General features: G+C 36.8%; 1 protein-coding gene across 1 annotated transcript; it reads right to left on the minus strand.

Annotated features, from left to right (window-relative positions):
- Window positions 1–2,514: 2,514 nt before the first annotated feature.
- Window positions 2,515–6,277, minus strand: LOC107563018 (perforin-1-like). Its single transcript, XM_016247789.1, has 3 exons — window positions 5,775–6,277; window positions 2,943–3,812; window positions 2,515–2,815 (listed from the first exon to the last, which is right to left on the minus strand). The coding sequence occupies exons 1-3, from the start codon at window positions 6,275–6,277 to the stop codon at window positions 2,515–2,517; spliced, it is 1,674 nt and encodes a 557-aa protein (XP_016103275.1).
- Between the last annotated feature and the right edge of the window lie 10,577 nt (window positions 6,278–16,854).

Below are 16,854 nucleotides of genomic sequence, written 5' to 3' on the forward strand. Positions count from 1 at the left end.
TGCTGCGGCGCCCGGGGAGCAGTTGGGGGTTCGGTGCTTTGCTCAAGGGCACCTCAGTCGTGGTATTGAAGGTGGAAGAGAGCGCTGTACATTCACTCCCCCCACCTACAATCTCTACCGATACGAGACTCGAACCCGCAACCTTTGGGTTACGAGGCCGACTCTCTAACCATTAGGCCACGACTTCCCCTTAAATGCCATTGCATTTAAGTGACAGTTTTAATGGCATTAAATATGTTCATGCAGTCATCTGTGCTCATTCAGTTGGTGGTTCAACAATAGCATTAATGACCACAAAGCTTTCAAATCCCATTGAACACCAGTATGCATGTGCACTGTAGTTATCATTTCAGACTCATTTTTATAAGATCTTTAGCGATAGTAATTCACAAACCAGCTTTTGGGAGGTTTGGGCCTAAATGATTAAACTGAACACAATGGAAGACCTTTAGGAGAGACTGACTGTGTAAAGCATGTTATTTTATACAGGGGGCGCTGTTTGGCTCAGAAAAGCTGCAATCACGGGATATTTTTGGCTTGAAATATTTCTCTATTTAATTTATATCAAATCTATATCAAAGTATGTTGACCTATGTAATGCATTAAATCTATAGAATTGTTACATTTTGTTTACTTACACTTAACCCCCAATGTTTGTCCATCTTCATCCTCATCTAGAAAGGTGACTGGTACAGCTTTCTTCATTCTGTTTGTTTTTACCGGCATGCATTGAAAGTGGCTAATTTTAATTAAAACCATCAATGAATGAGCGTACTTAATCTACTTTCATGATTCCTCAGAACCTTTGTTTTATCTTTTCCCTGCTATTTTTGTGACATTACAGTTAAATAGTTATTGCCCACAAATCTAATAATAATAATGAGTGAAATAAGCAGCCGCCAAACTAAAGTTTGACTGAAGTGAGCATTAGAGACAAAATATGAATACTTTTTTTCAAGAAAGTTTTTATTGCATCTGAAAGGATTTTATTTTTTGTTTAATCTCAATATGGTGGTTATTGTATACAATACATGCATATACATACATATGAAATTATAAAACAGATGTATTTGTGACCCTGGACCACAAAACCAGTCATAAGTGTAAATTTTTCGAAATTGAGATTTATACATCATCTGAAAGCTGAACAAATAAGCTTTCCATTGATGTATGGTTTGTTAGGATAGGACAATATGAACTGAACACAATGGAAGACCTTTAGGAGAGACTGACTGTGTAAAGCATGTTATTTTCTACAGGGGGCGCTGTTTGGCTCAGAAAAGCTGCAATCACGGGATATTTTTGGCTTGAAATATTTCTCTATTTAATTTATATCAAATCTATATCAAAGTATGTTGACCTATGTAATGCATTAAATCTATAGAATTGTTACATTTTGTTTACTTACACTTAACCCCCAATGTTTGTCCATCTTCATCCTCATTTAGAAAGGTGACTGGTACAGCTTTCTTCATTCTGTTTGTTTTTACCGGCATGCATTGAAAGTGGCTAATTTTAATTAAAACCATCAATGAATGAGCGTACTTAATCTACTTTCATGATTCCTCAGAACCTTTGTTTTATCTTTTCCCTGCTATTTTTGTGACATTACAGTTAAATAGTTATTGCCCACAAATCTAATAATAATAATGAGTGAAATAAGCAGCCGCCAAACTAAAGTTTGACTGAAGTGAGCATTAGAGACAAAATATGAATACTTTTTTTCAAGAAAGTTTTTATTGCATCTGAAAGGATTTTATTTTTTGTTTAATCTCAATATGGTGGTTATTGTATACAATACATGCATATACATACATATGAAATTATAAAACAGATGTATTTGTGACCCTGGACCACAAAACCAGTCATAAGTGTAAATTTTTCGAAATTGAGATTTATACATCATCTGAAAGCTGAACAAATAAGCTTTCCATTGATGTATGGTTTGTTAGGATAGGACAATATTTGGCCGAGATACAACTATTTGAAAATCTGGAATCTAACGGTGCAAAAACATCTAAATATTGAGAAAATAGCCTTTAAAGTTGTCCAAATGAACATCTTAGCAATGCATATTACTAATCAAAAATGAAGTTTTGATATATTTACAGTAGGAAATTTACAAAATATCTTCATGGAACATGATCTTTACTTAATGTCCTAATGATTTTTGGCATAAAAGAAAAATCAATCATTCTGACCCATACAATGTATTTTTGGCTATTGCTACAAATATCCCCCAGAGACTTAAGACTGGTTTTGTGCTTCAGGGTCACATATGAAGAATATTTTTTTTAAGAATCAGAGAAAATTATTTCAAAAATCTTTACAAATCTGATAAAATTTTAGGTGTCTATTGAAATAAGACTTGTAAATTTCTCTAGAAATAAGTCAATGATATTTGATTTATAATAACTGTTTTAAATGTGTATCTTTGGAAAAATCTCAAATAGCTTATATTAGAAGGCCCTTCCCCAGTATTTTACATGATCTTCACATTCCGCAGTTGTATTATTACAGCAAGGACACATTTCTTCTAAAACCCTTGGGTTTTTTCAACAAAATGGGCTGTTCTCCACCAAAGGGCTGGTAATAGTTTAGAGTACCGTCACCACCCGGCGTAGGAGCGTATTTCTCACAGAAAGACCCCGTAAGACTTGGGCCACACTTTGCAGAATAGGCGATCAAAAAAGAGCCATGCTTTAATTTAAATGACCGCTTCTGATTGGTCCCTTTCTGTGGAACAAGAGACGACTTTCCCAACAGATCATCATCAAACCGGTTGTCACGGTCCCACACCTCAAATCGCAAGGGCCTGAAAAATGAGCATAGACACAATATGAAGTACAACAGGTATTTCTACAAACACTATCACCAATTTCAGAAGCATTTAATGACCGAAACTGAAACTAAGATTACGTTTTGTGAACATAACCACTTACTTTCTTTTAGTCAAATCTACAGTTTCAAAATTTATGTTGTAGTTCCACTGAGGAAAATTGTTGTTCCAAATCACAGGGGTCTCAACTGCACGGCTTCCGTAGAACACTTTAACATAACCATCGGTTTTAGAGAAATAGTCTCCCCATAATCCTGTACCGCTCAACACAGTCACGGTCAACGTGGCCACTCCTGGATTACTTGGGCAGCAGTTACTATCAACGCTTCGATGACCGCTGCATTTGCATGCGCAGCTATTGCTACGATGGCCCACTTTGCAACTGGAGGGGCAAGCAATAGACATGGCGCTTTTTGTGATGTACTTGCTGATGGCCGCTTGTAGACTGGCTCGTCTAGCTGGGTCGTTGTTTACCAGCATGTGCAATGAGCTCAAGGTGTAGGAAACCACTCCAGGGATTTTCTTCAGTGACTTGAGCCACACACCATAACCACTAACGTTGCTTGGACTGAAGAGGATGTCTTGCTGCTCACCGTTGCCCCCTAGTATTTCAGTGACTCGGTCGGAGAAGGAGGCGCTGAAGCTGTTGCCCCTCTCCAGTTTCTGTTGTTTGCCTTTGCAGAAGCTTGCTTGCCCACTCACCTTCACGCCCTTGATGACGCCGGACGCCTCCGCCGATAAGCAGTTGCTCACGTCATGTACCGACAGACCCTTCATGGAAACCTGGCAGGTCTTCACAGCAGTGGTTGAATGCACGCGGCCGCCCAGGTCGACTCTCCGCAAGAAGTGTGTCCCGTAGATTGAGATGAAATGGTTGTATGCACCTTCTGACTTGCTGTCGTATTTCGCAGGAAGTGAAGTGATGGAACCCAAAAATTCTTTGGTCAGTGGAGGGCGAGCATGAAGACGAAATCTGATGAAAGAAGAGAAGAAAGACTTTATAGGGGTTTCATGCTTCATTGTCAGTCCAAACCCCAGACTAATGTAATCCTGTAACACGTTTCACTTTCTTCAATATAGAAACCTGCTTCTGTCGTAGAGTAAAAAAATTTAAATTTAAAACAGGTAATTGTGACTTTATAGACATTTATAGTCAGATTAGATGGCATATTGCTTTTTTGATTAAAAATTTAAAAGATTTAAAATTTTGATTTTTGATTCAGATTAAAACAAGGCTGTGAGGGATAGATTATAGTATTTACAATTGCACGCACTGTATAAAGCTCTACACAAAGGTACAAAAGCTGTCACTGGGACGGTATCTTTTCAAAAGATTCCCCTTTGTATCTAAATGGTCCATATCAGGACCTAAAAGGTACAAAAGTGTACATTTTGAAAAGGTACCACCCCAGTGAGCTTTTGTACCTTTTTTTCAGAGTGTAGATCACATAATTTTTATGTGATCTACACCACTTTCAAAACTGTTTGATGGAGTTTTTGTCTATACTGAAAGTCCCCCCCCTCCATATCTCATAATTGCGACTTTATATATCTGACACTTGCAGCTTTTTATCTCACAATGTAACTATTTCTTATTAGAAACTTTCCCACAATTACCTATTTTTATGTTTTTACAATGACAGAAAAAAAACCAGGCTTCCACAGAGATTATATTTGATTTTACAATTTATAATCCTGGGTAGTCAAGTTTTTAAATTTCACAGTGTACGTTTTTAAACCCTAATGTTCTGATTTGCATATTTATGAGGTCAATAAATCAGCTGAAATACTGCAGAATAATACTTTTTGTCTGTTCATCACTCCAGTTAGTACATTTACAACATTTCGAACAATTTCCACGAGCGTCGACACTAAACGTCTCACCTGAAAGTCTTTATGACTGTACCGAGTTCATGCATATTTAATGAGCTGAGCTCTGTTTAGCATGCGATTCTAGAATTTTAAGTTGTTTGGCAACAGACAACCAATCATAGAGTAGCCAGTTACATTTTTAAACCAATAACTACAGAACCATTTTCCACTTCTCACACTTAAAAATAAAGGTTCTTTATTGGCACTGATGGGCCCATGAAGAACCTTTAACATCTATGGAACCTGTCCATTGCACAAAAGGTTCTTTGCAGTGGACAAAGCTTCTTTAGAATATTAAAATGTTCTTCACACTAAGAAAAAAATCCTTCTTATAAGAACTATTAACTAAACGGAACTTTTGGGAACTCAAAATGGTCTTCTATGGGATTTGCTGTGAAAAAACCCTTTTGGATGCTTTATTTTTGAGAGTGTAAAGAACCTTTTCTGGAATGGAAAGCTTCTATTGATGTTAAAGTTTCTTAATGGAACCATGAATAACCTTTATATTTAAGATTGTAGTTAAATCACACATACTCTCACATACAGTGGGTACGGAAAGTATTCAGACCCCCTTAAAATTTTCACTCTTTGTTATATTGCAGCCATTTGCTAAAATAAATTAAGTTAATTTTTTTCCTCATTAATGTACTGGAGAGACCTAAAAATGGCTGTCCACCAACGTTTACCACCCAACCTGACAGAACTGGAGAGGATCTGCAAGGAGGAATGGCAGAGGATCCCCAAATCCAGGTGTGAAAAACTTGTTGCATCTTTCCCAAAAAGACTCATGGCTGTATTAGATCAAAAGGGTGTTTCTACTAAATACTGAGCAAAGGGTCTGAATACTTAGGACCATGTGATATTTCAGGTTTTCTTTTTTAATAAATCTGCAAAAATGTCAACAATTCTGTGTTTTACTGTCAATATGGGGTGCTGTGTGTACATTAATGAGGAAAAAAAAATAACTTAAATGATTTTAGCAAATGGCTGCAATATAACAAAGAGTGAAAAATGTAAGGGGGTCTGAATACTTTCCGTACCCACTGTATATACCAGGACTTACGAGTAGTAGCGACAGGAGAAGGTGTGGCTCGTGAAGGAGTACTTGTCTTGAGCTGCGTGGCTTTTGGCAAACCTGGCTGAATGCGAATGTGTGCCGCCAACAGCCACACCTGCCACCATCGGCACACTCAGCCCGATCTTCCAGCTGGCACTGGCTGAATTGGTGGTATCCTTAAGAACCGAGCTGGCCGATTCATACAACTTGGCGCTGAGGCTGCGGCGACACTGCACCTTGATCCGCCAGTCGACCACAGAAGCTGGCAGCTTCTGCTTCTCGTTGAGCAGTTTGTTCTCACACTGAGTGCAGTTCCCATGCTCTCCTCCGCTCATGTAGGTCCGCACATCCACCACAAAAGCTCCGGTGGTCTTCATTCGCACAATGTCAAAGCCTTCTCCCACCAAATTATATCCGGGTACAAAGGGAAGCTTTTCGCACTCAGTGCTGGGGGCCGTTTCGCAACAGAAGGCAATGGGAAGAAAGAGGAACAACAGCAGGGGAGCCATTTGCAAATGCTGGCTGAAAGAGAGAGAAAAAGGAATTGTAATTATAAAACTCTGATTTAATAAACAATCTAAGATTTGGACAAAACGACAGCCCCAAGAACTATATAGACACTTTACATGTAAAATGTCTGAGTGTCTGCATTATATAACAAAATATCCAATCAAATGTGGAAAAAAGGAAAAAGCAATTCTCAAGCTGCATGAGAACAACTTCTGTTTCTCTCTAAAATGACTTAATCAGATATTCAGCCCTCCTGTATGAATGCTGATATATCAAATAGATCAAATGAAGTTATATGCATTTTATATATAATTTTAGCTGACTTAAGTGTTTTATCTACACATACATTTGCGTATGAAGCATATATAGGGTACTAATATTTTTTGACGGTCGATGGATAACTGCGACTTTTTCAGCTACAAAATGATGCCGCATTAAAGCCACTAGATATTTTGAGTGCAACACATATATTACTTCTGCATTATTGCAGTTTCCATCACTGTCCTGCACCGAAAAACAGTCTGCTCTTCATGGGCTTCACAGATAATTAAACAATAAATATGTCAAATACCATCTCTGGTGCTCTGCTTGTATAGACAAGTTACTACATTTTTAAATTTCTCTGTTTTTACATGACATCCATAGGAATATAATCATGAAATCAACTTCAGAAGGATGCAGGTTGCAAATATTATCTTTATATTTAGCAGGTTACAAGATTAATTTCAAACATATAAGTGGGAGGCAATGGATAAAAAGGTTGAAACAATTATGAGAAACATATATTCAGTTAAACTGTGTCCAAACCATGATGCAAGTGAAACATAGTGAGCCATTAAAAATACCTGCTAAATAAATAGACATTCACCCCCAAAAACACATTCACGTGTTCTCAATGCAATTCCATTGCTTTCAATTTAAGATTAAAATTTAAGTTAAAATGAAAATAAAGTGCTCAACGTTAAGTCAAATAACACACAGAGTGGTGAAACCTTCACATCAAATAAATGAATAAATTGCAGCTACTCAAAGCATTATAAAATCTGCCAAATAAAAACACTCTTTTAAAAAGATGAGGATCAACATTCATTCATTCTACACTGTATCACACAAACATAATGAACCAAATAATAAACCATGCATGCTGACATTTACCTAGTTGAGACGTTTCTTAACAGCCTTGGTAGGGAACGGCGGACGACTCAGTTAAATAACATCAATGTTAGAAAAAAAAGAAAGAAAAGGGAACAAAAAGAGCAGATTCAGAAACGCCAGTTATTTGTTACCTTCACACTCTCCTCCCACAACTTCAACACACACACTTGAAATTATTTTTAACGTTTTTGTAACTTTATGGGTATCAATAAACATTTCACTTTCTTATAGTTAAAAGAAATCTGAAAATAACTGATTCTGAACTCTTTTTTTAGGCAGCCAGCATGACCTGTGAGGTATAGACTTGCAGTATTTAGACTCTTCTCGGGCAGGCCATCTATTAACATGCAGTTAATAAAATCAATAATACTTTTGTAGTTTCACTTCACTAATACCACTGCGGTTTTTCCTGATGGATGGTAAAAAGGTGCTGCAACATGAAAATAACATAAACTAATTCAGTATGAGATGCAATAAGAAAACATAACCGCATCCTAGTTGTAACCGTAAGCAGCAGAACACTTTTTCGTATCGTATCGTATTGTATCGCTTTTATGGTAGCTTGTATTTCTCAATAGCAATGAGGTGCACTTACTGCAAATGAATCATGACATACAGTCTTCTACTAGTGAAGCTCACACTGCAGGGTCATACTAATCAAGATTTGATATCAGTCTTGATTCAGTATTCTGTCTGCTGTGTTCAATGCATTAAATAGCAGACTGTTGACCTCCGCACTGGCTGCGATTGACATCTCTGGATCTGTGCTCTATTGGTTCTTATCTTACTTGGATGAAAATTCCTACAGTCAATTGGACAGGGTCAGTCTCGGTACTCTGTGCTCTCTGGGATTTAAGAGGAATGAACCGACTGCTTATACTGCATTTCTGTACCTCATAATAAGTGTGGAAGTTTACTAGTACACATATCTTTGTGAATGGGATCAATATGATTCTTTTTGTGGACACTTGGGCTTTGTTCTGCAATTGTCTCATATTTAAAGAAACAGTTCACTCAAAAAAGAAAATTTGCTTAAAATGTACTCACCCTCAGGCCATTTAAGGTGTAGATGAGTTTTTCTTCATCAGAATGGATTTGGAGAAATTTAGCATTACATCACTTGCTCACCAATGGATCATCAGCAGTGAATGGGTGCCGTCAGAATGAGAGTCCAAACAGCTGATAAAAACATCACAATAATCCACAAGTAATCCACAAAACTCCAGTCCATCAACTGACGTCTTGTGAAGTGAAAAGCTGCATATTTGTAAGAATTTGTCCATCATTAAGGCATTTTAACTTTTAACCGTTGCTTCTGGCCAAAATAACATGCAGTTAATAAAATCAATAATACTTTTGTAGTTTCACTTCACTAATACCACTGCGGTTTTTCCTGATGGATGGTAAAAAGGTGCTGCAACATGAAAATAACATAAACTAATTCAGTATGAGATGCAATAAGAAAACATAACCGCATCCTAGTTGTAACCGTAAGCAGCAGAACACTTTTTCGTATCGTATCGTATTGTATCGCTTTTATGGTAGCTTGTATTTCTCAATAGCAATGAGGTGCACTTACTGCAAATGAATCATGACATACAGTCTTCTACTAGTGAAGCTCACACTGCAGGGTCATACTAATCAAGATTTGATATCAGTCTTGATTCAGTATTCTGTCTGCTGTGTTCAATGCATTAAATAGCAGACTGTTGACCTCCGCACTGGCTGCGATTGACATCTCTGGATCTGTGCTCGATTGGTTCTTATCTTACTTGGATGAAAATTCCTACAGTCAATTGGACAGGGTCAGTCTCGGTACTCTGTGCTCTCTGGGATTTAAGAGGAATGAACCGACTGCTTATACTACATTTCTGTACCTCATAATAAGTGTGGAAGTTTACTAGTACACATATCTTTGTGAATGGGATCAATATGATTCTTTTTGTGGACACTTGGGCTTTGTTCTGCAATTGTCTCATATTTAAAGAAACAGTTCACTCAAAAAAGAAAATTTGCTTAAAATGTACTCACCCTCAGGCCATTTAAGGTGTAGATGAGTTTTTCTTCATCAGAATGGATTTGGAGAAATTTAGCATTACATCACTTGCTCACCAATGGATCATCAGCAGTAAATGGGTGTCGTCAGAATGAGAGTCCAAACAGCTGATAAAAACATCACAATAATCCACAAGTAATCCACAAAACTCCAGTCCATCAACTGACGTCTTGTGAAGTGAAAAGCTGCATATTTGTAAGAATTTGTCCATCATTAAGGCATTTTAACTTTTAACCGTTGCTTCTGGCCAAAATACGTGTATATATATGCTTCCTCCAGTGAAAAAGTCCATCCTCTGTTGTCCTCTCACATCAAAATCCACAAACAAGTTTGTTTAGAACTGTGTTTCGCTTGTAAACGGTGCTGTGCATATTTCTCTCCTGATTCAGATGAGATGATTTTTTCACTGGAGAAAGCATTATTATGGATAGAGGACTCATGTTATAGCCAGAAGCAACAGTTTAAAGTTAAAACATGCAGATTTCACTTTACAAGATGTTAATTGATGGACTGGAGTGGTGTGGATTACTTGTGGTTTATCATGATGTTTTTATCAGCTGTTTGGACTCTCATTCTGACGGCACCCATTGGTGAACAAGTGATGTAATGCTACATTTCTCCAAATCTGTTCTGATGAAGAAACAAACTCAATCTAATCTTGGATGGGCTAAGGGTAAATAAATGTTCCTTTTTGGGTGAACTATTCCTTTAAGGCCTTTTATGATACCAAGTTCTTTGTGTATTCTTTACCAACTTCATTTGATGAAAGTATTTGACATATCAGCATTCATAAAGAAGAATATCTGACTAAACAGTTTTAGAGAGAAACAGAAGTTCTTCACACCTCTCGTCTGCAGTGTCTGCAGAAATGGTGTGTAAACCGCTGGAAAGAAAGCTCTGACAAACCTTCGACAAAATTGTGTTTCTGACATTTTGTTCATGGTATCCTCAAGAACGATGAGGTTTGGCTACTGGTTTTATACAACCATGGATCATAGCAATGAAAACTCTTTATATGATTAGATTAATTTATTCTGAAGCTCGTTTTCGGTTTGCCAGGGGCCACTTTCTATTTAGCGTCTAATGTTTTTTGCTATTTTTTTATTGTGTTCATTCAAGCAACTATCAAAAAAGCCACGGTACCCCTGGCACACCAGAAATCCCCTTTAAATCATACTCTAAACTTTCTTAAAGACACGAATAGCAAATTGCTTTTGTAATATATATGACTTATAACCTGGGTTACTAATGCCACGCAGCATCAGATCTTGGTTTAGTCTCGATTGTGATCTAGGCCATGAACACTTGCTGTGGAATGTGGGTTAACCCATTTACACCAAAAGCATAGCTCAGTCCGACCCAGATGTTACATCAGTTGTAAAGTCCTTTACTTTACTACTTTACTATGAGCAATGCAAGATTTAAGGTAACAGTTCACACAAAAATGGAAAATCTGTCAATTACATTTTACATTTTACATTTGATCCTTGTGTAAGTTCAAACCTGTATCATCTGCTCGTCACACAGAGAAAATGAATAAGAAAATTTCAGGAAATGAAAATGAAAAACTCATATGGACTACTTTATGATACTTTTATGCTGCGTCTTTGTCAAGTTGGTATGTTGGTTTGTGTTCCACATGAAGGAATAAAATCATATGGGATGACATGAGGGTGAGCAAATGATGACAGATGTTTCTTTTTTGGCTGAACTATTTCTTTAACACGCCATTGAACTGATTGCTAGGCTGTGTTGAGTGCACTGCTGCAGGAGGGCTTGTTGTTTTGCATTCTATGCTGCAATTTATGACCCCCGTACAGGTCACTGAGTGCAGCGGCAGCGAAGGGAGAAACTTGCAGTCTATCTTAAATGCCTGCCAAGCTGCATCTCAATGCGACACAGGACCCCAGGGCTTTACAAGTGTTAAAAATGCTATAAATACATATTTGTATTGATTTTACAGTATTTGATCGAATATGTTTTCATTTCAAATAAATGAATAACTCACCCAAAATCAGAATTGTCATCATTTACTCACCCACATATCGTACCTAACTCACGACTTTTCCACGACATTCTAATTTATTGAGATGCACATATCTCGCACTTCTGACTTTTTTCTCAGAATTCTTAGTTTATATCTTGCAATTCTGAGTTTAAATCTTACGATTCTGACTTTTTTCTGAGTTTAGCTATATCTCGCAATTATGACTTTTTCCACAGAACTGCAAGAAACAAAGTCCAAATTGTGAGATGTACGCTCAGAATTGCGAGATAAAAAGTCACAATCACATTTTTTTTTTAATTCTGTGGCAGAAACTGGCTTCCATAACTGCCTATTGACAATAGTGTAGCGATGAATAAAGCACAGCTCACACACAAGTCACTTTCAGTTTTGCCTGAACAATGCTAAGTGTTTTATTATTATTATTATTATTATCTTAGAAATTAAAATACATAGAACAATGGTAGAAAACGGGCTTATAATATTAATCCCTACCACATGGCATAAACATTATTATGTTATGGGTAGCAACAAATCACAATCTAGGGTTGTAAATGCATTTAATAAGCTGACACAACACACAGTTATTTATATGGTGCATATTACAGTAGCCTATATGAGTCACACTGGTCAGTATATCACGATAATATGATGTGACATGGCCCCTCAGCCTCACATAGTGGAATACCACTGGTGTCCTGAGGCTCATGAATATGAATAACTTAACGAGACGTTCGAACAGTAGCACTAAACCAGTGTTTCTCAACCCTGGTCCTGGGCGCCCCCCAACACTGCTCATTTTGTATGTCTCCCTTGTCTGACACACCCATTTCAGGTCCTGGAGTTTCTTCTAATGAGCTAATGAGTTGAATCAGGTGTGTTTGATTAGGGAGACACACAAAATGTGCAGTGTTGGGGGGCGCCCAGGACCAGGGTTGAGAAACACTGCACTAAACTATTGGCTGAGAAGGCGCTATACTGCTGCTGCTGGTGAATTTACGAATTCTACTACAGGAAAGGAAAGGGCTTATGTTTTTTAAATAGGTGGCGTGAATACCTGTGTAATTTTACGAAGCAACATGGCCATATTAATATTCAAGCGCTGCGCTTTCGTCATAGTGCAGGGGTGTCCAAACTTGGTCCTGGAGGGCCAGTGTCCTGAAGAGTTCAGCTCCAACCCTAATTAAACACACCTGAAGCAGCTAATCAAGCTCCTACTAGGCATACTAGACAGTTAAAGGTAGGTATGTTGAGGCAAGTTGGAGCTAAACTATGCAGGACACTGGCCCTCCAGGACCAAGTTTTGGCAGCCCTGTCATAGTGCGTCTGGTAATATTGCGCGCGGATGAAGGACAGGTGTTTATTGCATCTCGTCACCTGTCATTAAAGGGATCCCCAAGCGCATGAATGAGGAGCGCTCAATGTCTTGTGCCCTCTCAGACGACAACCACACAAAAACATCTGCTTTATGACAAATAAACAATAATGACCGGGTCAAATGAGCATCCCCCCTCCCCCCCTTTGTTTTTTTGAACATATCTTTTTTTTTTTGCGCCGAGCCTTTCCTCATTTCCGGTACAGCGGACCACGCCCAATGTAAATTCTTTTTTGTGTCACTCTCCACAACTAGGCCTATTAACATTAATCACAAGTTCTACCTCCAGGCATCTACTATTATTAATTTTTGTGAGATATTCTGAGTCGTCGTCTAGCTGTCTTGTTTGTAATTCTGGCAGGCACAAATACATGTGTAGATGTATAGATGGTTTCATTTTAAGGAACTGCCTGAAAAATTTAAACTTGAAAAGAAAGGCATCAGCAGTGTTGGGAAAAGTTACTTTTAAAAGTAATGCATTACAATATTGCATTACTCCATAAAAAAAGTAACTAATTACGTTACTTAGTTACTTTTTTATGGAAAGTAATGCGTTACGTTAAGAAGCTGAATGCAATAAGTTTAGCCATCATGCCAGAAGAGATGACAATATTAAACACATTATGTTTTATTTGATATACAGTAGTTATCATACTGCACCCCCTGGTGTTTGAAAACTGCATTTTAATTAGTTGAATACTTTACAAGAAACATAATTAAGGCAGACTTTGAAACAGAATGTGCTGTTTAAATACTTATATATATATATATATATATATATATAGTAATAATAATAATATATATATATATATATATATATATTATTATCATGGTGAAATGAAGTAGCCCGATAAAGTGCTGATTAAAAATGCTGTGCTTACATGTCTGCTTATCTCTCTGCTTAAGTTGCTTAATTTGTCAATTTTAAATGAAATATTCTCTTGAATATTCTGATTGAATCATTTAATTCAATTTAAATCCTTAAATATATTAATAAATATTTAAAATAGCAATATGTTTGGTTTGCATGAAGTTGTTAACTGCTGTAACTGTTAGGCATTGCAGAAACTTTCCTAACAGAAAATGACAAAACCAAATTATTGCTTAAAATGTATTTTCAAACACTATTCTATTTTAATAGCATTATTTCTAATTTAATACCGCTGGCAATTCCTATTCAAATTTGAATATGTTCATATCTATATAGATAACTGTACTGATATTGATTAGTGCTGTCATTTGCACTACTGCACACTCACTTCTCAAGAACACAAGTTGCAATGAACTTTAATCCTTGAATAAAAAGGTAATTAATAGTTGAATATAGACTGAATGTGACATAGCAACAAAGACAAGTGAAAACTGAACTCCTCCAACAGTAGAAGGCAAGCTGCAACACAATAAAGAAACATAATTCAGAGTATTAGAAACATAATTCAGAGTATTAGATTAGAAAACTGTGTCCTTGATGGAGGAGCAGTTTTCTCAAAAGTTCTCTATAGATAAAATCATCTGTTCAAAATGAATGAATAATTGAATAATGAATAACTAATAATGATCTTAAACCTTCTAACAATCAACCATGGCCTAGTGTAAAAGAGGGTGCCATTTTTATCGACAGAAAATACCTAAAATGACTTGTGTGTCTCCTTTTGCCCCACATTCTTCTTCCTCTGCTGCTAAGAACAGGAACCGGGGCTGTGGTATATTCGTAGCCACAGATCGCACGCACGATGGAGGAGTTCTTTTCCTGCTGTTTTACAACTTCAAAAACCCAACAGATGTCATTTAAAAAAAAAAAAAAGGTTTTACACATAACGAAATAAACTGAACTTCCGAAAAAAAATATGTTTTGAATGATTTAGTCACAGGAGATGAAGACTGCAATCATATTAGTAGGTAATACGTTTGTTTTGTTTTATTTTGTTTTGTTCAAAGGAAAAGTTCAACCAAAAATGAAAATTCTGAAATGAATTTCATTCTGAAATCTCTCCTTGTTCCAAACCGTCTGTTGTTCTTTTTTTCTGTTGAACACTAGAGAAGATATTTTAAAGAATGTTGGTAACCAAACAGTTGGCGGTAGCCACTGACTTAGGCCTACATTGAATTTTTTTTTCATACTGGAAGACGTCAATGCTACGTCAACTGTTTGGTTACCAACATTTTTTTAAATATGTTATTTTGTGTTCAACAGAAGAAAGAAGCTCATACAGGTTTAAAACAACTTGGGGGTAAATGAGAGTAGCTAAATGACAATTTAAATTTTTGAGTGAACCAATTCATTAAAGGGGTCCTATTATGCTTTTTCACTTTTTCAACTTTAGTTAGTCTGTAATGTTGCTGTTTGAGCATAAAAAAGACCTGCAAAGTTACAAAGCTCAAAGTCCACTTCAAAAGGAGATATTTTATTTAACAGAAATCCCTTTTCAAAAACTACAACGAACGACCCGTTTGGACTACAACGCATATTTTCCGGGATTTGTGATATCACAAATATCGACGAATGGGATGAGACCTGGTTGAGCTGCACTAGAGAAGCCAACGAGTGTTATCACTATGTCGGAGACATTCTAGCTTTCCCAAGGCAGACGAACTTAGAGTGGTTACAATCATCCGGGTTTAAATCGCGCTTGCAGGCGGCTATGGTAAGGGGCGTGACATTTCCCGACCAGGCGCCGAGTGCTGCCAATCACAGCACACACTGGCACAGTGTGTATTTCGAACAACCTAGTATGAGATCCTGTTCTAGTACACCCCCAAAACAAGATCAAGACTTTGTAAAAGAGCATAATAGGACCCCTTATAATAGGGCAGATATCTTTCACTTGTGGAATGAATAAGCACTTTTTACAATGGCACCAGTAACTGAAAACATATGGGTGTTTGTGTTTTTTGTGGGTGTGGTCAATAGGCTATAATGAATAATAACTACTTTTAAATTACTTTTCATGTGCACTACTAGACACTAAAATTATGTTAAATAAATAAATAAATAAAATCTGCCAGGGTGTGTGCGTGTCACCCCCCTTTAAAATAATCCCATTTTGTTTAAAATAATCACATTCTGAAATGAAGACGGAGAGTTTTTGTTTTATCCAGCTGTATTTACTCAGTTCAACTTATAACATCCAAGTAAAAGATACACCAACATGTCACAAAAAAATAATAAAATAGAATCACCAGAAAAAAAAGTTGACGCAATATTTACGGACACACGTTTTTATAAGAAAAAAGTTTTTAATTTTTTTTTAAACAATTTAATGTTGTAGAATTAGGAAAATGACTATTTGGGCCTTTTATAAATAAAATAAATGAAATATTACCAAAATAAAAGTAAAATAAAATATTTTGATTACACAATGATACGTGATGGAAAAAAATACACGGACTATTACCAACAACAATAAATCATGATTTTCAGCAATGCAAGACAGAAATTATTATATCGTTATGGCCTATCTTTAGTGAGTAACAAATTATTAAAATAATTTAAAAAATAATGAGTTGGACACCAAATGCACCTCTTTACATCTGTAATCTCCCGCCTTCCTCTCAGATAATGCAGCGGCCGCTTTACCGTAACTAAAACAGAGGAGCGCACGATAAACCTTTTGTTTTCAGTGGGAGTCAATGTGCAATAAAATCTAAATAATAGCCTACGCTCCACAAAAGTAGTGCGTAACTAGATATAACAGGCAATAACTGAGTGGCTGTAATCTACTAAAGAGTTTCAATGAATCGGGTCATTTATGCGCGCAACTTGCCTACAAATCGTCGGATAACAAAAACCGCAAACGGCTCGGTTAAATTACACTGAACGTTAAAGCAGCGTTTTACTTAAAAAGTGTTTCGCAATGCTGGGTTATGTTCGCAAAACGTTTTCATATTTGGGGCAAAATGGCGCAGTGGTCGTTTGGGGAATGTGCTCGTGGAGTATTTGGAATCCAGGTGCGACTCGACTACGTGGAGTACGGTACAGCATACG

The sequence above is a fragment of the Sinocyclocheilus grahami genome, unplaced genomic scaffold, assembly GCF_001515645.1.
Source record: "Sinocyclocheilus grahami isolate Dianchi unplaced genomic scaffold, SAMN03320097.WGS_v1.1 scaffold854.1, whole genome shotgun sequence".
Lineage (NCBI taxonomy): Eukaryota > Metazoa > Chordata > Actinopteri > Cypriniformes > Cyprinidae > Sinocyclocheilus > Sinocyclocheilus grahami.

Coding starts and splice junctions, on each gene's coding strand:
- LOC107563018 (XM_016247789.1), bottom strand. CDS start 6,277: ATGGCTCCCCTGCTGTTGTTCCTCTTTCTTCCCATTGCCTTCTGTTGC. Junction 3,813..5,774: donor TTCTCCTGTCGCTACTACTC/GTAAGTCCTGGT, acceptor TTCTTTCATCAG/ATTTCGTCTTCATGCTCGCC. Junction 2,816..2,942: donor GTAGATTTGACTAAAAGAAA/GTAAGTGGTTAT, acceptor CTCATTTTTCAG/GCCCTTGCGATTTGAGGTGT.